This window comes from Gymnoscopelus braueri (assembly GCF_963280865.1).
Source record: "Gymnoscopelus braueri genome assembly, chromosome: 4".
Taxonomy (NCBI): domain Eukaryota; kingdom Metazoa; phylum Chordata; class Actinopteri; order Myctophiformes; family Myctophidae; genus Gymnoscopelus; species Gymnoscopelus braueri.
The window spans coordinates 20315916-20341847 of NC_137605.1; the positions used below are offsets into that span (position 1 = coordinate 20315916).

The window sequence follows — 25932 nt, forward strand, 5'->3', positions numbered from 1 at the left end:
CTGTACTCCTGGATGCCTGTGCACACTTCTCAGAGTCATTCATCATTATTCATGGAGTTATAAATACATGGCAATGAAGCTTGAGGGCTGGGACGCCATTTGGGGCTTTAAATAAAAGACAGATCGAAGCTGTATTTGTATGCCAAATGATTCAAACGCGAGGATGGAGAGGGAATTGGGAGACTACAATCGTACTCCCAGTCAGACCCAGCCAGCGAGGTCCACGACTAGGGGGAGGGGGGTGTTCGCCGAGTCAACATTCTATAGTCAACCACCACTGTACCGCAGTGTCGCCCCTATCCCATCCGACACAGAAAGCTGCAGTACTGCAAAGTGTAGGGAAAGAGAGAGGGAGGGGGAGGGAGAGCGAGAAAGCGAAGAGAGGAAGGGAGGGGGTAGGATGGAAGGAGGTAGGCTATTTCTATACCGCACCGTCGTTACGAGTCCAACTGGAGAAGGGAAAGGGAACGACCAGTGTTGCCAGGTCGTGTGAGAGAAATAAGCAATAAGCAAAAAGGTCTAGGAAAACAAGTACAAAATAAGTAACTTTTAGGCCACATGAGCACAACACAACACATTTTAAACCTATGTATCGGCTATTTTAAAATAGCCGATCTGCAAGCTTGTAGATCTGGTATTTTCAAAAAATCTTGAAATAAAATGCTAAATAATTGGAGGATTTTTGAAACATTAGAATTTTAGTTCTAACGACACAAATCTGGTACGGGGCTCCCCTGGCTGGCACAACATATTTTAAGATGGGGGGGGGTAGGGACAAATACGTATTAATTTGGGGAAATATTTGAGAACCACTGGTTTAAATAATAATTAGAAAATGTGGAAACAAGCCCAAATAAGCAACTACACCAGCCAGCCCTAAAAAGACTACAAATATTTTACAAGCAACCTTACAGAAAAACAAGCCCAAAGTCGCTTATAATAGGCCGACATGGCAACACTAGGAACGACGCATTATTGCAGTATAGTGCCATCGCACACTCGAGCGCAACTACCGCACTTCACCACCAGACGCGTGCACACGTCCATCCGGGAGAGGGGAGACAGACAGACAGACAGACAGACAGACAGACAGACAGCACAGAGGTGTCTTCTTCTTAACAACAAATTACATTTGTTCCTGAATGGACATTTCTGCAGCTGCAAGCGTTTGGTAGCCTAGTGCTCAAAACGACCCACTTTCTTGAGCATCTCTCTGTAGGACGCATCCTTTGGAATAACTGTCTCGCAATATTACAAACATCCTGGGGGATTTGATCTCTAATAACGGATTATAGGAGAGAAGTGCTTTTCGCTTGAGATTGACTGTTACTCGTTTATTTTCCGTCCCTGTGGTTGTTGTGCGCGATCAGATTGAGTTATTACCCCCGTGCGCGCCTCGGTATTGCGGTACTTCAGTGATGACTTGGGCTGCAAGCGCGTTGCTGTAAAAGGTCCATTCATCGCACCAAGACCCTCAACGCTGCACTTTTAATTAGGCTACTTTCACTAACTGAACATTTTGGACTTTGTTTGGACCACTGGCCTAGACATTCCTGTCTCTTTCATCTGTGATCTTGCTGTTTCCCCCTCCTGACTGACTTCAGACCCTCCCCCTCCTTCTCTCACACGCGCGCACACACACACATAGCCCGTCGCCCCCCTCCGCTGTGTGAGTCAGTTCGACACGGCTGTATAGAAGATGTGAGTATTGATGCGGTTTTCTATTTTACCCCATCTTTTGACAATGTGATCAGTTAAAGAAAACAAAACTGTATTACCTGAGTTGATTCATATATTTTGTTATTTTTTGATTCCTTCCATGTATTTCTAATTGATTTGTTTCTGCTTGATGGATTTTGCTGACGCAAGTTGATTTTCCCGTCACAGCCTCACTAAATAATGTAGGCTATTCAAGGGTCGGTTTGTTCACAGCAGGTTTTAAAATGAGTTGAGAGTTTTTTCTTTTTCTTTTCTTTTTTTTAGAGCCAATAGGTTAGGCCTATACCTACTTGTTTTTCCTCCTTATAGCGAATTTACTTTTGTACATAAATAAGCTCGAGTCTATAACTGTTTTTGAGTCCAGGGGGAGGGGGATCTGAGAATGCTCAAGTCATCAGAAGATTGGATATCATATCAATGATATCAATGTCATAATCGATTGTTCTGAGGTTGGGGCAGCCCGATGCCTTCATATCCCATTACAGTATGAGGGCCCTATAGTGGAAGGGGGAGGGGTGGTAGGTAGGCACTGACAGTTCTCTGTTGGTGGGCTACGACAATAAGAGCCTTTCCATTGAAATACTTTATTTCCAATTGCCCTTTAAGCATTTTCGCCTGGCAGAATTCCAACTAGCGGTTGTGTAGCAACACATTATGCAAGTGACACATTTTCTTAACCCTTTCCCGTTATATTCCAACTTTAGCTCAATGCCAACTCCTTATTTGGAATGCTTGATTGAAGGCCATCTCTATACATCCTCTCTGTCCCGACTCCTGTCCACACCGCTCCTTAATCTTTTCATTTTGCAATTATATTTTACGTTTCTACTTTTAGTTTGTATTGGCCTCCTGCTCCTCTGGCCTATCCTTGTCGTTCGTGATATTACATCATTTAATTTCTTCTTTTTTCAGTCCACCCCTTTCAAGGCCATGGAGTCCCCCCTCCTTCCTTGCCTTCTTACATAATTCTTCCTGCATCTTGGCCACATCCTCCAACTCTCCTACTTTTAATCTTTCACTACTGGCTTTACTCTTCATTAGTTACCTCTTTTGAAAGTCTTTGATATTACAGCTATTTCAGTAGTTTTTCCAGCACCCATGCAGTTGCCGAAGAAGGCCCGGCATAAATGACTGCATCAAATTGATAAAAGAATATTCTTAATTGTCCTCCCAAGTCCATTCCTCCTCCTCCTTATACACTGTCTTCATCTTCCCCTCTCTTGTCCTTCTCCTCTTCCTCTCCCTTCTCTCCTCTGCCTCCTCTTCCTCCTCCTCCCTAGGTCTGCCCCAGATGCCGCCCCTCCAGCTGGAGCCCCTGGTGCTCCAGCAGACGGCGCCCCAGGTGCTCCCCCTGCTCCACCCAACACCTCCAGCAACCGCAGGCTAGCACAGACACAGATGCAAGTAGATGAGGTGAGCCGACCTCTGACCTGTCCACGGATTAAGACGCATGTGTCCTTCCTTCTGTGACCCGGAAGGGTCTGTTTGGGTCAATGTTTACACTTAAACGTTACACCGAATTAAAACACATGCATGAGTTGCATCATATGTAATTGATTACATAACACGTCACGGTACAGCAGATGGTTGGTTTTCTACCAACATTTATCCTCCATCAAGAACACTCCTGAAAGTAACAGTATCACCCTTTTGCCTCCATATTGCTTGGTGGGATAATAAGTCTGATTACAATGTAGCAGTAATGCCGCTGGTGTCAATTTGCAAATGGATTCTGACTTCATTCTCGTATGTGATGTGAGAGCCCGATAGCTTTTAATGTATTGCCTTTTAGAAGGCATTACATCTTAAACCTCTCTCCATTCCTTTCCTCCTATCCATGCGACCTTGTGTTCATCATCCCGTTCCCTCTCACACATAGTCAACTGTGCTGCTTTCATGATGTCCTGTCACGTATAGACTAACTGCAATGTCATGGGTTTGACTCAGACCCATGCCATCACTCGCATCGTTCCTGGCACTGCACACATAAGACAATAATTCAGCTCAATTCAGAAAATGTAATTTGTCCCCCAGGGGCAATTAGGAGGCATGCATAGTAGTAGGCCTACTTAACAATACCACAGTCTTGTCAGGAGAACACAGTACATCACAAAACTGCATAAAAGTTTAGTAGAGTACACTATAACATCGACATACTACATACACATAGTACACATACTATGTGTTGTCAGAATACTAGACCAGTCTATGATATCAATCAGTCTTCTATGATTGTGAGTACTATGACAGCGGCACAAATGTCACACATATAGATCGGCCAATCTGCATATACACTGGAAGAGATTCCTGGAATTTATAATACTCAACCATACTCTATGTCGTCTCTGTCCATGGAAACCTTGTATGTCCAAAACTGTTACTTTTCAGAAAATGAAAAAAAGTTCCAATGGATCCATTGTAGCTATTATTTAGTCACAAGCTCTTGTTAACACTTTTCATTGGTAAATATTTATAAAACCCACAGACACACCACTTTCACAAAATCAAAACCAGCAAAGGATAGCTGATCTACAAGCTCAAAACGCACCGCAACGCATTGTGAACTTGCAGATCAGCTATTTTTGCCACTTTGTACAACAACGTACACTGTAGTACGACGAAGTAGGGCATTCATTTCCCAAAACACCTATATTTCAACATGGCTTGAAGAACAATTCCCACTGTGCTCCAGGTGGTGGACATCATGCGTGTAAACGTGGACAAGGTGCTGGAGAGGGATCAGAAGCTATCAGAACTGGATGACAGGGCGGATGCGCTCCAGGCCGGAGCCTCCCAGTTTGAAAGCTGCGCAGCCAAGCTCAAGAACAAGTACTGGTGGAAGAACTGCAAGGTAAGCAGCATGTGCCAGTGTGTGTGGATACGTGACTCACAGTGCCCTCATCAGTCTAGTTCAGTGGTTCTCAAGCGTTTCTGGATCAGGGCACACATCAAAATCTCGAAAGTGTTAGCATGCATTTTCAGAGCATGTTTATTTTAATCATTCGATCGTGTTCCGGCTTGGATCAATATAGTGGCTCCTGTGCATATTTATTTGAAAATGTGGCCATAGCATTTCAGCAAGTCTGTTTGTTTGTCCATATGTTCAAAATAAAATTTTATAAAGGCAAATAAATATTGCTTTCTATTTGATAACTGATGTGGTAGCCAGGTTTTTATTTTATTTGCTTAAATACTATACATATTAGCAGGTTCACACAAAGTGTGTCAATGTTTTATCATTAAACATAACCATTTCCCACTTCATCTTACATGTAGTACCTCCAAGTAGCCCTAGGGGTACACGTACCACCATTTGAGACTAATGTGGTATAGGAAGTGTTAAAAAAAATGTCTCAGAGTCAAACAACAACTGAAACTGTCACAAAAAGAAGTCCAACGCGTTTCAGCCAAGTTGTGAGTAGAAGGGTTCTTAGCTCATCTTCAACAGTAGGACAAGATAATATGAAAATAAAGTTACCTTGGCTGGCCGCTTCTAAATAGAGCATCGCAGTTCCCGCCCCTTCCGGGTTCCAACGCAAAATACTCAATGCATTTTTCCCATTGACATTTCCAAAAATATTTATATCTATTAATTTAAGCCTCGAATCAAGCCATCATGACATGACATGAATCATGACCATAAAACGTTTGATTCTGTGATTATTATTTTTTTTAAACGGCAAAACAAAGGGTATTTATTAAATATAGTATATCATATAATTAAATATAAAAATAAAAAAAATCACAGAAAAAAACTTTTTATGGTCATGATTCATGTCATGTCATGATGGCTTGATTCGAGGCTTAAATTAATAGATAGAATTTTGGAAATGTCAATGGGAAAAATGCATTGAGTTTTTCCTTCCGGCACCAGGAAAAACCAGGAAGTGGGCGGGAACTGCGATGCTCTATAGACTACCCAAATAAATGTCTGGAGCACTCAACTGGGCCTGCACTTTTGATACATTTTCTGTGCGTTTTGACCGGCGTCTTCCTGAGAGTCAAACGGTTTGACTTTGAGGAAGACGCCGGTCGAAACATCTCTTTTGAAGGGCCCACATAGCACAGGTAACTTTCTTTTCAAACAACCGAAGCCGAAATGAGCCACACTGAATTTAACCGCACAATATTGGTTTGTGCAGTTTATAAGTTAGCGGGGTGGTGGATTCCATGAAGCCTGACCGGAAGCCACACAGCTCCACATTGAGGTGTGCTGAACCGAACACATCGCATCTGTCCCAAACATTAATCTGCTAATGAACGGCTGTCCGATGAACACACTGGGATGCCCTAGGGCAGGCAAACATGTGTGAATCAGAGCCATATAAGGAGAGTTGCGTCACCTCCGCTCACTTCATCGGGCCAGTCTTCTACAGAGCCTTCTATTGGCGAATAGTGACAAAGCCCTGAACCGGAAGTTTACGGAATACACTGGAGTCTATGAGTGCGTGCAAAAACAGCAGATCTACAAGCTCACATCAAATCATGAAAGTTGTGAGCTTGTAGGTCTACTCTGTTTGACAATATTTGTAAAGAAAGTTGACAATAATGACAGTCCCAAAATAGGGCCACCAGGTTGAGAGTGGTTAAGGTGGAGTTTATTGTGAAAAACAAAATGAAAGAGCTCATTTGATCTCCTTTCAGATGATGATCATATCGGGCATCCTTGGAGTCCTTGTGGTTGGAATCATATTCTGTGAGTATACATTACTATTACATACATGGGAGTCATAAAGTGTAGCCAAGTTTGTAAATTGATAGAGGTAATGTACCTTCCTATTCTATGGCGCTCACCTACAGGAAGTAGAATAGTGTGTATGTATGTCCCCAAATCAAGAATGTTTGTTAATATACTTTTCACAGGGGGGGAGGGCGCTTTATTTTTAAACATCCCTAGATAGGTTATATCATTGTTCTTATACAATTTATCACGGAGGTCATAAACACAATGATGCACCAAAAAACAATATGTCAAATTATGCACCGACAACATACAAGTAAAATGAAACGCAGTCAATCAAAGTACTAGCAGACAAGTCGAAACGCAAAGCACTTACTATGCCTATTAATAGGCTTACTTCAAAGTAGGTTACTTCAAACTTACTATTTTTGCCAGTGTATAATCATCAACTAAAATGCAACAGACCTACATGTATGTTTAATGAATTCACTTAATATACATACTAACATATCGTATGTATTAGTATAGCGGCGATTGTGACCTGTAAGAAACTTCATGAGAACAGCATTCTTCCATTCATTTAGCACATTACACTGGCTGAAGTGAAACTCCATCTCTCCCTGAACGGCATCAAGACAAATCCTGTATTGTTAACCTGAATTAATTTGAAAATGTATTGATTCTGTAATATTTATGAAAAATGTATATTTAACATTTGTAAAACATATTTAAATGCTGTTGGGGTATTGGCCAATGTGGATGGGGGGCGGCATAAAGGTCATTCTGGGGGGCATTGCCCCTACGTGACCCCCTGTGGTGCCGGTGCCGGGTTTATATACAACATCAGAGAAAGGTCTTAACCACTACACTTTCTTTCACATACAGCTATAGCTTTGTAATTGTTGAAAATACCTGATCTATGAGCCGCGTTGTGAGCTTGTAGATCGGCTGTTTTTGAGATTTGGTGTAGAGGAAAAAAGGAGGGGACCACGTATAGACCCCTGGGGGACCCCAGTCAACAAAGTATATAGGGTTTAAGTGGTTAAAGCCAAACTATTTACAACATTACCTCTATAATTTGTTGTATGGCTAATGTTCCATTAACAGTCATAAAACTGAAGTTACACTTACAACTACAACCCTTACTTGTTTTTAACCACTAGCCACTGTGGCTGTGAAATTGTCGCTGTTCCCTTTGTTTTACTGCAAAATAACTACCTCGACTTCAGAAAAAAACATGAATCATGTTGATGTAATAGTGGCCACAGAACGTATGGGTGTGCCAGGGCGGTGCTAAGTGCATCATAAGAATTGTATTTTTTTCTGTCAATATGGATTGTATTGTAAATATAGTTGTTTCTATAGTAATATGATAACTGTCAACAAGGAATTGAAATACGCAGATGGTGAATGAGCTTCTGCTCAGATTGTTTATGTGTAAGTGTTATGGAGGGTACGAGAGAGAGAGAGAGAGAGAGAGAGAGAGAGAGAGAGAGAGAGAGAGAGAGAGAGAGAGAGAGAGAGAGAGAGAGAGAGAGAGAGAGAGAGAGAGAGAGAGAGAGAGAGACAGAGGGAGGAATATCAGGTAAATGGTTTGTGTAGTTTTGTTACAAGGGAGGCAACTATGAAACATCAGAGGCATTATCTCTGCTCCAACAAAGCCATTTCTGGTCTGCCTGCCGCAGTCATTGTCTGTTAATTATTCATGGTTGCCTATTACAGTATATTATATATATATAAATATATATAATATATATATAATACTATAATAATATATAATACATAATAGTATATATTGTATATACCTGTCCTTGATTGTACATATACTTTGGTGTTTTGTAATGTAAATGTTTTTAGAAAATAATGTGCAGATGCATCGGACTAATGACTGTCTGACTCTGTCTCTCTGTTTGTTGTTTGTTTGTCTGTCTGTCTCTCTGTCTTTCAATCACTTCTCACTCCCTCTCAATTGCTGTCCCTCCTCTCCTCCTCTCCCCCTCAGTGTATTTCTTCTACTGAGCTAACCCGGAGCGTTACGGAGGAGGACATATATGGACTTCAGTATGATATAAGAGAGAGGGATGAGAATTAAAACAACAACAATGACGAAAAAAAAAGACACAAATCCAAGCACTACACTCTCCCCTCCCCTCCACTCCTCTCCGCCCTCTCCTCCCGTCTCTTCACACAGTCTTCCATCCGAACCATCTTGCACTTGTAACATGCCGGGTACCGTTAGTGTTTAGATGCCTCTGCTCTTTTTGCCCCATCCCCCCCCACTCGCCTAACCTCCTCCCCTTCCCCTCCTCATCACTCTCTCACTTTCTCCACTGCTATGACGTGGAGTCTCATATTCACTCTCCCCTGTCTCTGCATCCCATGCATTATTGAAGGGTGCAGCTGGGAGCGAGGGAGAGTGAGAGAAGGAGAGAGAGAGAGAAAGGAGGAAGAAAGTGAAAGGGTCAAAACCTGCTGCTGGGATGGGGTTGTTTGTGGGCGCTACAGGGGCATTGAGCAGGGGAGAGAGGGAACATGAGTTTGGGGCAAAGACAAAAAAAGAGAGGTAAGTGAGCATGGGAGACAAGACTGAACGAGAGATAACCAACCTTTTAATCCCCAGAAACGCCAAAGCCGGTTCATTTGACCTTTTCGACAGTGTCCTACATTTGTAAATTGATACTGACATGATCTAACCGACATTGCCCCCCTCCTGCCCCCCACTGCTACCATCATTACTACTTAACTAATACAAGGTCATGGTTAGATTAAGATTATGATCTTTTTGTTGTACGTGTGTGCGTGTGTGTGTGTGTGTATTTGTGATTCATAGCATTGTAGCCAATAGCTTTTTCTATCCCCTAGGTTTAGCTGATAGGCCTTTACTGGTTAATTCTTTCTTTTCCTTTCCTGCCTAAACTGTCTCTCTCACTCAGTCTCTTGTTTCTGAAGAGCAGAGTACAGACACATTGGTAAAGAAGAGATTTAAACAGGGGGGAGAGACTGTGTGAGAGATAAGGAAAGGCAAGGGCAATTGAGGGAAAGGTACAGAAATAAGTTGTGACACCTTTCCCCCATTAGAGAAGTTGAAACCCCTTTTTGGACTGGGACACAGTAATAAAATTAAGTTACTCTTAATGCATTATTATGCATAATTTGTTTCCAGGATTTCAGCCCCATAGGCAGGTAGATAAGATTTACAGTAGTGGCATAGTTGTGCCACAGTGAAGCAAGCCACTGACAGACAATCTCTCTTATGTATATGTGAATTGACCTCTCTGACACAGAGGATGGTCCCTCTCAACTCTGACTTGGACAGAGACAGCCATATAGACAGATGAATGTGTAAATTCACATTTTAAAACAGGTAGATAGTTGTTCAGAACTATGTGCTCACACACTGTTCATTTGTTTGTTGTTGTGTAAGTTGATTATTAAGGCCTGGTCTCAGAAAACAAAACAAAAACATGCGCTGACTCTTTATTTTAGTCGTATGACACAGCTGTTCGACAAAGTCTAAATTATCCTTTAAGTAACCCCCCTGCCTACCCCCCTCTCCCTGTCAACTCAACGACAGACTCACTCGCTGTCACCTACAGTGCAGTAAAGGCCAAAAAGAAGGTTTGTTTCTAACTTGCATGGCAAACGGTGTCCATAGTTTTGCCTTTTTGTGTGACCTGTATATCTGCCACTTCTGAAAACTAACTGCCGATTGTACATTGTTCGTTTCCTTTTGTCAGTGGTTTAAAAGGACCTGTGTATATTGCATCTCTGATCTGGTAATGATTGCATAGCAATGCAATGATGCTCAAGAGTTTGCCAAAATTGTTAAAATTCACTTGCTTTTGAGAGAAAAAGAATACAACTCAGTGAACATTAATTGCTCCAATAATATATTGTCAGCAAATATAGTACTGTATGAGTAGAACCATAGTACACCTTCGTCAGACTATGCTCCTGAAAAATGTGTTTATAGGTTGTTAAATGTTTTTTCTTTTTCTTTTTGAGGGGGGAGCGTTAGATCTTACTGAAGAGATCATTTTCCTCTCTTAAGACTTAAAGAATTTTAAGGTGACAAAATTGTAAAAATGGAAAACCCTACATGTAAATTGCATTTATGAAGAAAGAAAGAGGTCAATAAGAGTGATCTAATGATATTGTACAGTAATATTATTAGGTAATTAAATTGAAACATGATTATGCAGTGAGAGATGCAAATGGAATTGTGAGAATTCTTAAAAATGCATGCTTACCAATTTTTGCTGATGCCAATAAAGAAATCATCAACAGAACTCTGCTGTGACTTTTTCATACCAGTGATTCTCAACTGTTATGCTCCGAGAGTTGATTTTACATTAGCAATGAACTCGATCTGACTGGACTAAACCCCAGTATAGCAGGCTTGTCTGAGTTAGATATACCATGGCCATAAGCCTCCATAGCCATTTAGCCTGACATGATACTGACCATGATATTGGACATGATACTAACCTCATACTGACCATGACACTGACCATGATATTGGACATGATACTAACCTCATACTGACCATGACACTGACCATGATATTGGACATGATACTGACCATGATACTGACATGATACTGACCACCATGATACTGACATGATACAAATATATTGGGAAATAAATACAATTTGGAAATAAATAAAATGTCTACATGTATTTCTTTATTTTTAAATATGGCAGCTCTGGCCCTCCATATCATTCATGTGAATGGTGACACATTAAATACAGTACAATACATAAAAGACATGTACATTAAGTAACTGAATTACCAATCATTAACAAGAGATTATAGGGAACACATACTGTACATATAAAACATACAGTCAGTACCAATAACTTACAATGACACACATGACTTTACACTTCACTATGCTGTCGGGCAGAAACCAGCTGTCCAAAATATTAACTTTTCAGGAAATGAAAAAAAAAAATGTTACAATACTGCCTCATCAAAGTCGGTATGGTGACTCTATACATTGTCAGATACTTGAATGTGTCCTGTGTTATCATCACTTTACCCAAATACAGCTCAAGTGGAGTTACAGTAGGAGGTTTTTAGCCATTAATGTTAGGTGGTTTGACCGACAGTTTGAGGATCCAATGGAGTTAGGTTTAGTCAGAACTGCTTTTTTAATACTTTTCATTGGTTCAATATTTGTAAAACCCACACACACAGGGTGTTCAATAGCACTGATTTATATATTAAAAAAATAAGTTGAACATTTTAGTTAGCTGATTTATGGCGACAGCGACGATATCCTTCATTTGAAAAACACCAGAACTTCTTACAGACTGATTAAAAAAAAAAAAAAAAATACACACAAATCATGGGACTTTTAACCACTTTCAACCTGGGCCTCCTTTTTGGGCATGTCATAGGCAAAAAAAATCCCAAATGTTCCTACAATTTTCATAAATAGTAAAAATAGTAGAATCTATAAGTTGTGAGCTTGTAGATCGGCTATTATCATCACTATTCGACATACGATAAAGTACACAGTAGCCTGGCATGACCAGGCTAAAAAACAAATGATTTCGCTCTGAAAGATTCATCTGGTTTCCAGGCTAGGTAATATAGGGTTTATGTGGTTAACCCATTAAAACCGGGAAAGCATCCGAGTCATTTAAAAACATAATTGCAAACTTGTACAATCTTGAAAGTGTGAGAATTACTGATTTAGAAGGCATTTGTGGAATCGGCCTCAGGTCTTAGTTATATATGCAGTAAAAAGTTAATTACGCAAGTTGACATAAAGATGAGTCAGTGAATGTGAAATCCAACTCTGCAGGGACCCAGAGTACAGCAGTTTTTACCCAAGCAGTCTGATCTGAGATTCATTTAGATCTGGGACAGCAGGTGAACACAAGCAATAAACAAGTAGCATAGCGCTGCTGTCGGTCACAAACTGTATCTTTCTTTTTCTAAAATCAACTCCTTCCTGCTGATTAATCTCATACCTAGCCATGGTTCACATGACAGTCATGTTTCCGGGCTATCTCATACCATAACCTGGTAGAAGAAAATCACAGTGATGACCAGGAAGACCATGAACATCCAAAAGGAACCTGTAAAACACATAAAACACATGGGAACAGTTGGCATTGATATAATAGTACTGTAACTGTCCCAGAAGGAGAGACAGTGGTTTCAGTTATAATTATAAATATGGTTTGTTGAAGTAAAATTCATGCACACACTGGGTTAAAAAGATTCATTTCAGTATGAATAATTAGTACTAAAAGTTACAATAAATATATTAAAAAGGACTATTACAAGGGTTACAGTAAAAATGCTGTGCCCATTGCTTAGAGGGTTTGTGGTAATTGGGCAGAGAGTCACATCAGAGTGAAGCTGTCATCAGTCAGCACCAAGCTGAGCTGATCCAGAGAGGTCACATTTAAGAAACTCCAGAGAGAGAGAGAATAATATTGCCAAAGTTCTGCACATGGTTCAAGAGGTGCACACGGTAAATGCTTATTGTATTTGTGCCTTTCATTGATTTACGTGTCTATTTGTTGTGTATTATTGTAATGTACAAGTTAAACTTTGTTTGAGAGACTTCAGTGAAACATGGCAATAATTGGATGCACCTGTGTGGACTTAATAATCAACAGGACTGCTTCACAATGACTGGACTCAATAACTGAACAAATGTATGTTTATTTCTTTTATATAGTTTTCACAGTATCTTGTATGGTGTCTGTTTGGAGGAGTTTGGAGAATTTTGATGGAATAAATACCAGAAAAGACAGCTGTATGATGCGTGGAGATTTGTTGAACCTGGGGCAGCTACAAGTACAGATTTTCAAAGAGGGGGCTGCAGCCTCTAGTCTAGTGGGTCTACCAGGGGATGCAAATGTAAAGGTAAGGGTAATACAAAGTTATATCAACTTTCTTTTCATTTTAATTCAAATTCAATTCATAACATGTCATCATTATTGCCAAAATGTTAACAATTTCAAATAAATGTCCACATTTCCACAAGCGAATGTGACACATTGTGAATTCAGGTTTTTCTTTTTTTTTTCTTTTTAAATGCAATTTCGCAACAGGGGTTGAATACTGACTTGGTGGTAAAGTGTAGCTCAACAACAAGCCACATTTTGTGAGTTTGCTCTCATGTTAATGCTATTGAAGGGTACAGCTGAACGTGGTACACTGTGGTGTAAGTAAGCCACACACAATAGGTGTGCCATTGAGCAAGCATTGACAATACTATTGATTAATGTTAATGCTTACTCAGTATAAGCTCACTGCTTAGTTCTTCACCCTTGTATACTTGTTAACCACTAGAGCAGTGTTTCCCAAACAATAGGTCGCTGACATGTTTTTGTGGGTCTTTTTTTTTTAACTCTTCCAGTGCCATGCTTATTTATGGAATTTTGTGCCACATAGCTCCGACGGAACCTCTGCCTCCGCTGTATAGCTCCGAGATGAGGTTCCTCGTTGTTTCCTGCCGTTTGCGGTCGACATTGTCGCACATTTTCCACTTTACATGTTTCTTACCCCTTTCTGCACATCGTATCCAAAAAGTAAAGCATTTGCGCCACTCTCTCAGATGTTTTAAGTTCTAGCGGAACATAACAGCTTCCAACGAGTTGAAGAAAGTATTTAATTTGCCTCGGTTTTCATCCGGTTCCATAATATTTTGCATTAGAAGATGCAATTCAACATTTGACCAGTAGGGTAATCAGTAATGTTATCTCTACGGGCGCAACTCTTGCGCAATGTCTTAAAAACATGTAACCGGATGAAAACCGAGGCAAATTAAATACTTTCTTCAACTCGTTGGAAGCTGTTATGTTCCGCTAGAACTTAAAACATCTGAGAGAGTGGCGCAAATGCTTTACTTTTTGGATACGATGTGCAGAAAGGGGTAAGAAACATGTAAAGTGGAAAATGTGCGACAATGTCGACCGCAAACGGCAGGAAACAACGAGGAACCTCATCTCGGAGCTACATAGCGGAGGGAGAGGTTCCATAGGGGCTAAGTGCCACAACCAAAATTAATTGTAAAAAAAAAAGTGCTTAGGAGCCGAGATACAGCCTTTTTCAGTAAAAAGTTAAACAAGAAGTGAATGGAGCAGCAAATCTTCAAATCATCATATCTTGGGTTCTGAACATGTTTAAAAAAAATAAAAAATAAAAAAAAAGATTTTTTTTTTCTTTTTTTTTAATGACGTCTTTTCATGACGTCTTGGTGCTCAGGGCGTGAGGCCTCGTGACGTCTTAGACGTCATATGGCACTTTAAAGAAAAGAAACAAAGAAAACTTTCCAATTGTCTTGTGTGTTTGTTTTAAAATCTTCCCATAAAAAATCTGGATTTTTTTGCAGAAGCAGCTTGTAGATCGACTATTTTCGCTATTCTTGAAAAAGGGCATAAAAAAAATAATAAATCTTGAAAAAGGGCATAAGGGCGCGCCCCCACCAAGAGTTGGCTGGCCGCTGATTGCAGAATCTGCCAATGCATTGTCAATGCAAATGCGTGGATTCTTGGAAAAAATCCGCAAGACCAGAAATCCACGCATTTGCATTGACAATGCATTGGCAGATTCTGCAATCAGCGGCCAGCCAACTCTTGGTGGGGGCGCGCCCTAAGGGCACGCTCCCACCGCACTTTTATTTTACCTCTGAGGCGGAATCTGCCAATGCTTTGTCAATGCAAATGCGTGGATTCATGGTCTTGCAGATTTTTTTCCAAGAATCCACGCATTTGCATTGACAAAGCATTGGCAGATTCCGCCCCAGAGGTAAAATAAAAGTGCGGTGGCCACCAAAACATGGTCGGCTAGCGTTAAACGCAGGTTGTGCGCGGCCACAGCTTTTTGCAGCCAGCGGATTCTAAAAAACGGGAGTGACGCGCCTGTCACTCACTTTCAGGACCCTCCCCGTAGCCCGCACCGCCTTCTGCCTTGAGCACCATGTTGCTTCCTGAGTCTTGGGACGGTCCGCCTTCGACTCACCCGATTGGACAGAGGGGGAAAATCAGCTCCTGCCTCCAGCAGTTTTATGCTTCAAAAAGTCGTGTAGAGCGGATAAACGCACGGTCTGCGTGACAGGCGGAAAGATCCGCTCTTGCGTGAATCCACGCATTTACATTGACAAAGCATTGGCAGATTATGCCCCAGAGGTAAAATAAAAGTGCGGTGGGAGCGCGCCCTTAGTGATTAATTCATGATGTATTTTTGTAAGTTTGGATCCCAGGGGATCTTTTGTGTCTTGAGCTGAAAATGCTTGGGAACCCCTACTCAAGAGCAGTCGTTCTCAAACTTTTTCATGTCAAGGACCACCAAGTTAATACATATTAATCCACCGACCCCCATTTGAAAAGATATACCTGGGACACGCCATAAGAGAAGATTTTTTAAATCTATAGCAGTGATTCTCAACCATTTTAATTTAACGGACCCCCCCCCCCCCCATTTGATATCCATTAGAGGCCATGGACTCACATTTGATGGCATTTTATATCCCCGGGAGCCCAATCTACACTGTAAAACCAGTGTTAATTTAACTCTGTTAATTTAACTCTGAGAGTTGTACACTCTCGAGTTACAGACCCATAAGAGTCCATTTGGTTCCTAACTATCAATCATTTAGCGGGGGACCCCTTGGAACCCCCACTTTGGGAACCCCTGCTCTAGAGGGCAGGGAAGGTGATTTGAAAACAAACCTGGCTCTGGTTTTTCTACTGTCAGACTGATGGACACGGTGGTTTCCAGGGCGGGGTGGGACACCCTGCAGATGACAGTGGTCCCAGGGGGGAAGCTGGAAGGAGGCAGGGTGAGATGGGAGGACAGAGACATGGTCCCATCGCCATGCTGCCGGTGGCTAGAGAGAGAGCCCTGATCTGCCAGGACTGAAGGCTCTGTGTCCTCCGGAGAGAGGGATAACCACTCCACCTAAAAAGGTAGAGAGGCAACAAGAAAATGCGTTTAGAATTCAGGTCATTTTGATTCAGCACAGTCAGCGCACCGTAACCAAATGAACCCTACATACTCGGTTGACTGGAGGGAGTCTATACTAGCTAGGCCATAGGCCCCCACCTTTTTCCCTCTACACCAAACTTCTTTGCCGAAAATAGCCGATCTACAAGCTCTCAAGATCTGATGATTTGCCATATGGGTTCATATGGTTAAAGGGTAGTATACGTATACTTTCAAGTGCCATTTTCAAACAAAATGTCAATGAATGTGTTATAATGTGCTGCATTTGTCCTTTGAATAAGCATTGCACATTCTTCTTTTTGACTTAGCCATAAATATACACTTTCATTCCTACTTCATGTAATGTATCATAAAGATAGATTATAAGATTACAGCTGTACTGTGCCCAGCAGACCTGTTGAAAGAGAAAGTTATGTCATTGTTTGGAACCATTAGTCGCCCCATGGCAAGCGTTACTTCCACATCCTTCTTGTTATCTCTGAGCACACTGAAACAAATTCCAAATCTACTGTAAGTTGGTTTTGCCAATAAATAATTGGATATAGATATTATATGAATATTGTGTTTTTAAAATGGGAGTTTATTGGAGTATTGTAACTTTCTCTCTCATAGCTCTGGTGCCCAGGTGATATTCCAGTGATCCTCGAATGACAGGTGAAAATAGCAGATCTACAAGCTCACAGCTTGTAGATTGGATATTTTCACCACAAATGGATAAATGGTGAAGATAACACTTCTGTAGCAGCATGTCAGACAAACAGGAATGGAGGGAAGACTACTGTATGCATAGTGGTTCTATTATATAGCTTGTGATATGGATACAGCAGACTGAAGAATGAACAGTGAAGTGTCAAAACCTGAGCTTCTATTCATGTTAATTGTTTACATATCAGTGTTGATGTGATATACAGTAGACATATGTACATGATTATAGTATGTTATTTATGCTGGTATACAGACAGCACAAGCATAGTGAATAATGAAGCAATTAAAGTAAGTGATATTTTTAGGTTAAAACACTATATTCTGATAGTAATCATTGCTATAGAGTGTTCCGTCACAGTAACAGAGTCTCCCCATCTCTCCAGCTCTTTAATAAACAGAAAATATTTTTTTAGGTAGGTGGCAGAGTTTCTGCCAATCAGGAGCAAGTACACATTTATCAGCTTCATTTCTTAAGTGTTCCAGTTCCAGTTTTGTCTGCTCATTTCTTTGTGTCATCACTTCTAATTTCACTTGTTTAATCTGTATCTGTATCTGTCTGAGTTCTCTATCCTGACTGGATAAAATTGTTATTCCGACCTGAAAATGCATTTTCTGTTTAATAAAGAGAGAGTGCTGGAGAGTCATGTTACTGAACAAACACTCGATAGCAATGAGTACTATCAGAATATAGAGCTTTTGAACACTTATTTTAACCAAAGAAAATCACTTTTCTTTGGTTCTAAAAAAACTTTTCTAAGAAAATCACCCTTTGAGATGCAACGTTAACGGAACTTTAACGAGAAACTAAAGGCTCACTAGGGTTCATTGTGTTGGATTACTGTACGTATCTCAAGCAAGTTTCAAGTCTCTGCAAGTTGATTTTCATATCACACTGAAATGAACAGAATATAACAAGGAATATTTTCACCAGGTCTTGTGCAGCTGTAAATAGCATGGCAATGGTAAATAGCATAGCACTGAAAAATGATTCTACAACATGAAAAACCAAGGCAGCTTCAGACAGACCTGAGCATCCAGTGGGTAATAATTCTTGCAGTGACAGCTCAGTTTCTGGGGCAATTCAGCCTGAAATACCAGCTTCTCCTCTGAGAGTGAAACATGGGGTGGCTCTGAAAGGAAAAGCAAACAAGCCAGGGGAGGGAACAGAAAGAGAGAGGAGTGTTATTATGGATTAACGAATTTCCATGTTTTCATTTAATATTAAAGTACACAATTAGGCATCACTTGCTTAGATTGACCAGTTTTGGAACTAGAGCTTATAGAAGTGTGTGTTTCTGTAAACTGATAAATCGGCTGTACTTTGGATTGTATTTTGATCTGAAAAAGTTGTAAGACTATGTAAAATTTAAACTTGATTTCTCAGACCTTACATTTTCAGTAAAACATACTTCTATAAATTGTAGTTTCAAAATGGTTTGGTCTTGCCTGGATCCAAACCATCCACTGAGAAGATTGCTTCTCTCTTCAGTCTGATATCAGGTTAGGTTTTGTCAATCTAAGCAGGTGATATTTCATATATACAGTAGCATGCCACTTGGACACAGGCCGGGGTCTGATCAGCCTCGGTCGAGTCGCCTCGAGGAGGGTGTCTGTTGCAAGACCCTGAAACACCCAGTGACTCCAGGTACTGTCCAAGTTTGTGCATCAGTTGATGTTTTATGAACAGAAAACTCTGGGAGCGGGTGTACCAGTGACAACCAGGAACAGACTGGGTGACGACCACGAAGAGTGTGGTGACATCTGGAGAGACAGAGGACTGCCGGAGAGACGGCGACCCGGGGTGGAGAGGGTTGGCAGCCCAATCCACTTCTTCCGTGAGGAAGAACCAAAAGCTACAGGCTGCGGTGAAAACTGCAGGGTTTAATCCATCAAGGAAGAGTGAGATGTTTGTGCCCAGGAGCAGCGACGACGACGCAACGCACAGAAAATCCCCTACTTCTGGTCAGACGAAGGAGGAACCAGGCCCGGAGGCAACCCACAGTGCCTAGAGCCTCCTAGTGTCGCCAACACCAGCTGCAACATCTCAACTAACCTGGCCTGGCATCGGCCGGACTGATGGCCTGGATTCACATGCCATTCACAAATGCCATGTGTGAGTGGATCCGCGTTGTCGGTCTGGCTAGTGCCAGGCTAACCCTAACCCCTAATTTGCACTGTCTCTAACTACCCCCAAGAGACAGTGGAGGCAGTAGCATGCCACGTGGACATAGGCCGGGATCTGATCAGCCTCGGTCGGGTTGCCTGGAGGAGGGTGTGTGTTGCAAGACCCGAAACACCCAGTGACTCCAGGTAACAACACTGATGAAGTGTCCAAGTTTGTGCATCAGTTGATGTTTTATTAACATATCTTTTGAAAAGGATGTGAAAAATCTCTGGAAATAAAAAGTTCAGGAAAAAATGACCTATAAAACGGTTGCAGGACCCAAAATGGGTCATGACTGTTTGTGAAACACTGCTGTAGGCAGCAAGGATTTAGGTCATGCTATATTTTGTCAGCATTTCACTGAGTTGTATATAACACTACGCAAAAGTGTCCCCCTGATGACATCACCGGGAAGGAAATGTATCAATTAACCACATGAACCCTAGCGTCCCTATTATGAGGCAAACATTCTGCAAAAATGGCAGATCTGCCAAGCTCACAAAGTGTCGCAGGGCGTAGATCTGCTATTTTCGGCAAAGAGGTTTGGTGTAGAGGGAAATGGGGTAGTCCTAGTATAGAGCCCTGGGGGACCCCGGTCAACAATGTTTATAGGTATTAAGTGGTTAACTCTCATCGACTGAATGCATGACAGTTTATACTATAGCCATGCAGGTATGCACAAGTCGAGGGTGTTGAGGGTTTTTCAGAGAATACACATACATAGAGAACATGTTTAGAGAAAGACTCACGTATAACCTGCAGTTGTACGACCTGCTGGGCATGGAACAAGCCCACGGTGACTGTACAGATGTAGGCGCCCTCATCTAGCACCCTCAGCTTCGTCAGAGTCACAGACGCATTACCGGTCTTTACCAGCAGGTGGGCATCCACACTGGCACCCTTTCTCTCCACTTGCACTGATCAAAGACATGGAAATAGGTCATCACATTTGACAAGGACCCAGGCACTTGTGTGCAACCCCCCCCCCCCCGCCCCCCACACACACACACACACACACACACACACACACACACACTTTTGTATTGCTATACTTGTGAGGACATCAACATTTAAGGACAGTTATTTTATGCTTGACATTTAAAGTTCAATGCATGAAAGGGTGCAGTCACACCAAACTTTGATTCTGCCTCTGCGACAGATTCGGGAACCGCTCCGTTCCCATTGAAAAGCATTGGGAGAATCCGCCGCATAGGCAGAATCAAAGTTCGGTGTGACTGCACCCTAACACCGAAAATAGCCGATGCTATACGACACCGGCATGCAACAACAGTAAGTACAAATCAGGCATAACTCGAACCCTAACTAGGGGATGCTCATAGGTAACTCCACCTGAGTGAGTTCCTCTGACCACAGAGGAACGCAACCACAGCACAGTGGAATGCTCTACCAACAGCCCTGAAAGTTTTTACTTCCCCTTTGAAGTTTAAGGCTGACCTAAAAGCATGGCTCCACGAACATTCAAATTGGACTTAGCTAAATTCGTTCCCCGGCTGGCCTTCCCCCAGGGTTGTTAACGGCTCACTCCCTGTGAGTGAAATCCTCTCTGGCACCATATACCAGGCCTCCCACTCCCTTTTATGTCACACTATCAAGAATTTAATCTGTATATTTAGATGTTTCTGTCCAGTTGTTTGAGTGTTGAATGTTTAATGAACCCCAATGGAAACAAGCCTCTGGCTTTTTATGCCATCCATTTGGCGTGTTTTTAACTCATTGTGCTGCCTCTACCTTTAAATTATTCAATCAAACCTAACCTAAATGCCTATATTGAGAACCGTCAGGTACAACAGGTACTCTGACAACGGGTACAGCAGGTATTGTACAACTGGGTGGGGAATGAATTCCCAACTTGTATCGTTACCGACTTGTGTTGTTCCTGACTGCCCTTGACGCGATAAAGCGTCAATAGCTACTTTGTCCAGTTGGCCGTCGACGCGTTCGACACGCTGGACGCGCGTTCATTGTTTAATCTCTGATTGCGCTATGCTGCTTAATATTCAATGTTATTTTCGAGTTCCACTTACTTCACCCACATCTGCATCCGGTTTCATGACCTGGATTCCGTTTCCGGTTTTTGATTTTTTTCCCCGTCATTTTCGTCCAGAATAGGTAAACAAACGGTTTTTCACACGGTATAACAGACAAACGGACAGGTTCTCTTCTATAATCTATGGTCTGGGTGACGATCAGTCATCGCCGTCGTGTATCACATCGTAATTTTGGCCGATCAGACAATCTGGGACTACGTCAAATCCGTTTTCATGTTTTTCCCTGTCTAATCTCTCAAGAAGGGTGACAGTGACCCAACGACCTGATCAAGCTGTCATGTGCTGCTCTCTAGTGGCGGATTTGTGCTGGGTCTTTAAATTATGTGTCTTTAAATTATTTTCATGAAAAAAATTCAAAATATAAAAATAAAAAAACACGAAAATTGCTGGCACTGGGGGAGTACTTAATGAAAATACTCTGGCAGTCAAAGAGTTAAGGTCTAGTAACACACACACACACACACACACACACACACACACACACACACACACACACACACACACACGCACACGCGCACGCGCACACACACACACACACGCTTACTCTGTGTTCTATTCTCTGTATCTGGGATCCCTGTCGTCATCTCCAACACTCTCCTCCCACTTCCTCTGTGCTGAACCCGCCACTCCACAGCCACATCCTGCACTGGGGACCCTTTCTGCTGCCTAAAGCCACAGTTGAGGAGGACATCGCTCCCTAGAAGGCCGGAAACAGACTTAGTACCGGAAAACACCAGGAATACCACTGAAAGAAAGAGAGAAAAGAACGATCAATTAAAACAGAGGGGGGGGGGGCATAAAAAGAGTAATGAAGCACATGTGTGAGGATCCTGTGTGATAAATCAATACAGGTGCTCAAAATATATCAAATCTTTCTGAAAAATACAAAATAAAATAAATCTGCGCTTGCTCGCGTCCGGGCTCAAAGGCCGGTGATGTTGGTCGGTCAGTCCATCCGTTTGTCCATCTACTGACTGCCTGGATTGCCATGGAATTTACTGTGCATCTTCATTTAATCACTTAAACCCTATGTACTTGTTGTATGTCAAATAGCGAAAACAGCTGATCTACAAGCTCACCACACATTGCGCTGTGATGTGTTGTGAGCTTGAAGCTGCTATTTTTGCTTTGCCTAATGTTTGCCTATTCTGACATTCCCAGGATAGGGACACTTGAGGTTCATGTGCTTAATGGACCCTACTGATTTTGGTGACCCCATGGTCTTAGCTCTAACACAGCTGCCCATAAGTCTTTAAAAGATATTTCACAATTTTTTTAGTTTTTGTCACATTCCTAAGCCAATAATTTGATGACCAGCGGACCGGTAGGCAGCGGTTCCGGTAGGAGACAAAGAGTTTCCTTTGTGTCTGTGAACTATCCCTTTAACATACTGATTTTAGTGACCCTGTGGCGTTTCCTCTAGTACCTAAAGGCACTTATAGCTTCTTTTTAAATTATCGTACTTTATTTCATTGCACTTCAATGCGGCTGCTGTTCTTTATAATGTTTTAATCATACAACATAATACCTTCCCATAGCGCAAATAACTATCTTAAAATGTAAATTTTTAACCTGTCTAAGTGTCGGGCTCTAGGGATGCCAGTTGGATCAAACAACTTTTGGTATAGCTATCGGACCTTTTGGACAGTTGTATTGTAAAGAATGATACAAAGAGACCAGGGGTTTTAAGCACACTGATCTCACCCTCAGTCAGCAGAGAACCTGATGGGCTGAGAGGCAGGCCCAGCTTGGTCTGCATCAGTGGCGGACCCTCTGGCTGGTCCTTCTCAACCGCCAAGGTCTGCAGGACCAAGGTGGTGCTGAGCCCGCCCCCTTCAATATGCAGGGAGCTGATGAAATAGGCCGGTTCGCTGCTATCTTGGGTGCCGTCATGGGGGAAGTAACGACTGATTTCGCACATCACTTCCTGGTCGTTGCAGTCTGCATGTATCAACAGGTCTCCATCGGGGATCTCAGGAGATGACACTGTCATAGAGGGAGGAAGTTCTGTAAAGCAGTGACTCACAATTTTGTACATTTCAAGGACCGCCAGTTTCGATATGGACCCCAATATACACTGTCAAATCCCCAGTGTTCATTTCGCTCTGAGAGTGTACAAACATGTGTCCATTTGTTTCAATGTGTGTGCCCGTTGTTCATAATTCTACCACTGTATTTGTTGTTGGATGTTTTACAGTCCAAATAAACTAAGCTAAGCTCAAAGGAGTTATACGTTTTTGTAATATATATATATAACCTTTTTGGTTAAAAGGTTAAAGGACAAACCTTTGGCCTCAAAGAGAAGGGCATCAGGATCAGGGAGCGTGGGTGGTATGAATGGAGTCAGAGTATCAGGCGACTGCTCATGAGTCACCTGCACGTCTCTTAAGACCAGTGTGGCCGGAGTCCGTGTGAATCCAGCTCGCATTCCATCCTGTCCTGCACCTTCCTGCACCAGAGAGCAGGACAGCATCACATCTACTCCCCCCTCACCTGAAACCAGAGGAGTCATTTCAGAAAAGCTATAGGATGGCAAAAAAGAGTAAACACTTAAGCCCTAAAATAACAAAAATAGCTGATCTACAAGCTGATCTAAGCCTACCGTATCTCCTGTTTCTGTAACATGAGGTGGTTTGATGTACGAGTATCCCCCACTCATGATGTACAAGTACACCCCCTGGACATCATGCAAGTATGTCCCAGGGACTTACCAGTTACAAACTGAAAACACACAAAAAAACTGATCTACAAGCTAGATCGTCTATTTTCAAAAAGCTGATGTATATAGGGTTAAAATTAATGGTTTAACTGATTTTGATTGATGCTATATTAACTAATTTAGCTGGGGACCCCTTGGAACCCCACCAAGGACCGCTGGAGATCCTCGGATCCCACTTTCAGAATTATTTGTAGCTATTCCTTAAAACAATTAAATATGTATGTATTATGTATTGTATAGCCTACTATAAAGTACTACTAAGACTAGCCTATACTACTACTACTACTACTTCTACTACTACTAATAATAATAATAATAAAAACACAGTATGCAAGGTTTCCATATAGGATACAAACATTTATAATGCCAAATAGGGCTTACAGTACAGTAGTTCTTAATACAATGGAACAACATCAATGATGATGTTGAGTATGGTTGGAGGTCCAGCGTTATGATACTGTCAATGATAGCCTATAGCAAAGTTTCTTACCACACACGGATGTCATCAAGTACCCAAACAGGAGAACTTCAAGCATCGTGTAAGCGAAATAGCCACAAATCTAATTTAGCCTACACTTGACTGTTTTGCAAAACACTTTCACTTTTGGTTGCTAAAAATAAACCGTCTCACTGTATTGCCAACAATAGTTTTGAGTAATGTCTTTAACTCCTCTGCCTTGTACTACTACCAGTCTGATGGAATAGTTGGTAATCAAACTATAAATGTTATAGCTGTGCGTTGCAGATGTAGAGGTTCTGTCAGCCAAAGTGAAACTGCAAGTGTAGGGACACAACATCATCTGAACTGCTCATCCAATGACAGAACAGAGATGTAACAGTCACCTGTTACTAGGTGAGTGGAGTCAGATTGACATTATGAGGGTTAAAGTAAAAAAAACAAAAAACAAAACAGGCACAAACGTTAAAACAGCTACTGTTACTAACGTGTACAAGAGTCATCACTTATTGTAGTAAGTGATTATGGACAGGAGGTAGCAGTGTTTCACACATTACTCCTCAGTTTTTGCAGTAAACCCTGGTTCATGTAGGAATAGGTTTGGTGTGACAAATGCTCAGTATGTCACCTCGTGGGATTAAAGGTGAAATCATGAATTCCTTCTTCATTGAGGTGATAACATGCAATTTAATTTCATTGTCTCTTACTGTAGGCTGCTACGTGAGATTGTAGATTGGCTGTTTTCTTATTGTGTTTTTTGTTTATTTTGTTTTTACATGTTTGCAAATTTTGGGGATATTTTTGAACATTTTGGCCTATATGCCCTTATGACATGAACCAAAATAGGGACGGCAGGTGTAAAGTGGTTAAGCAATAACTCACGAGTCACTACAAGCCAATGCTATTTTCACAATTTGTACGACTAAGGGCAGAAGAACTTAAACCCTATCTATATCCTTCGTTGACTGGGGTCCCCCGGGGATCCACCAAATCTCTTCACTGAAAATAGCTGATCTACAAGCTTACAACGTATTGCAAATGCAACGCGTTGTGAGCTTGTAGATTGGCAATTTTCACCCAATGTTCGCCTATTATGACTTGCCCAGAATAGTGATGCTACGGTTCATATGGTTAAGTGGTTACATACATGCTTGTGTATTTGTTCCATACCTCCAGGTAGTAAAAGATGAAGAAGAAGAGTGTTTCTGTTGACAGTCTCTGCCTCTGGGAGAACTCTATAGAGTCTGAATGGTGAGGGGGCATCTGATGATGGAAGGGCAAGGTGGGACAGGGGTTCCTCATCAGATACTGCCTGGAAAACCATCAAATCGGGGGAAAAAACTATAACAATCAAAATATGTTTCCACACGAACATGTGTTTAGCTCTACTGCAGAATATTAATAAAAACAATCAAATCGAATGGAAACAACACAAGAATGTAATG

The 25932-nt window shown here is 41.7% G+C and overlaps 3 protein-coding genes across 3 annotated transcripts in view; 2 read left to right on the forward strand and 1 right to left on the reverse strand.

Moving 5' to 3' along the window:
- Positions 1-25932, forward strand: part of plekhg6 (pleckstrin homology domain containing, family G (with RhoGef domain) member 6) — a 343569-nt gene that overhangs the window by 36802 nt on the left and 280835 nt on the right. The gene's annotated exons all lie outside the window — the stretch shown is intronic.
- Positions 164-8729, forward strand: LOC308083500 (vesicle-associated membrane protein 3-like; the record flags this gene model as incomplete). The annotated part of the gene is made up of 5 exons (XM_080425812.1): positions 164-219; positions 3000-3132; positions 4412-4570; positions 6364-6415; positions 8403-8729. 5 exons carry the CDS (start codon positions 164-166, stop codon positions 8417-8419), a joined length of 417 nt encoding a protein of 138 aa, XP_080281938.1. The 3' UTR covers positions 8420-8729.
- Positions 11733-24783, reverse strand: LOC308084142 (tapasin-related protein-like). The gene is made up of 9 exons (XM_080426662.1): positions 24521-24783; positions 23598-23804; positions 23016-23297; positions 21856-22056; positions 19992-20159; positions 18105-18208; positions 16100-16328; positions 12429-12490; positions 11733-12382 (listed from the first exon to the last, which is right to left on the reverse strand). Exons 1-9 carry the CDS (start codon positions 24564-24566, stop codon positions 12377-12379), a joined length of 1305 nt encoding a protein of 434 aa, XP_080282788.1. The 5' UTR covers positions 24567-24783; the 3' UTR covers positions 11733-12376.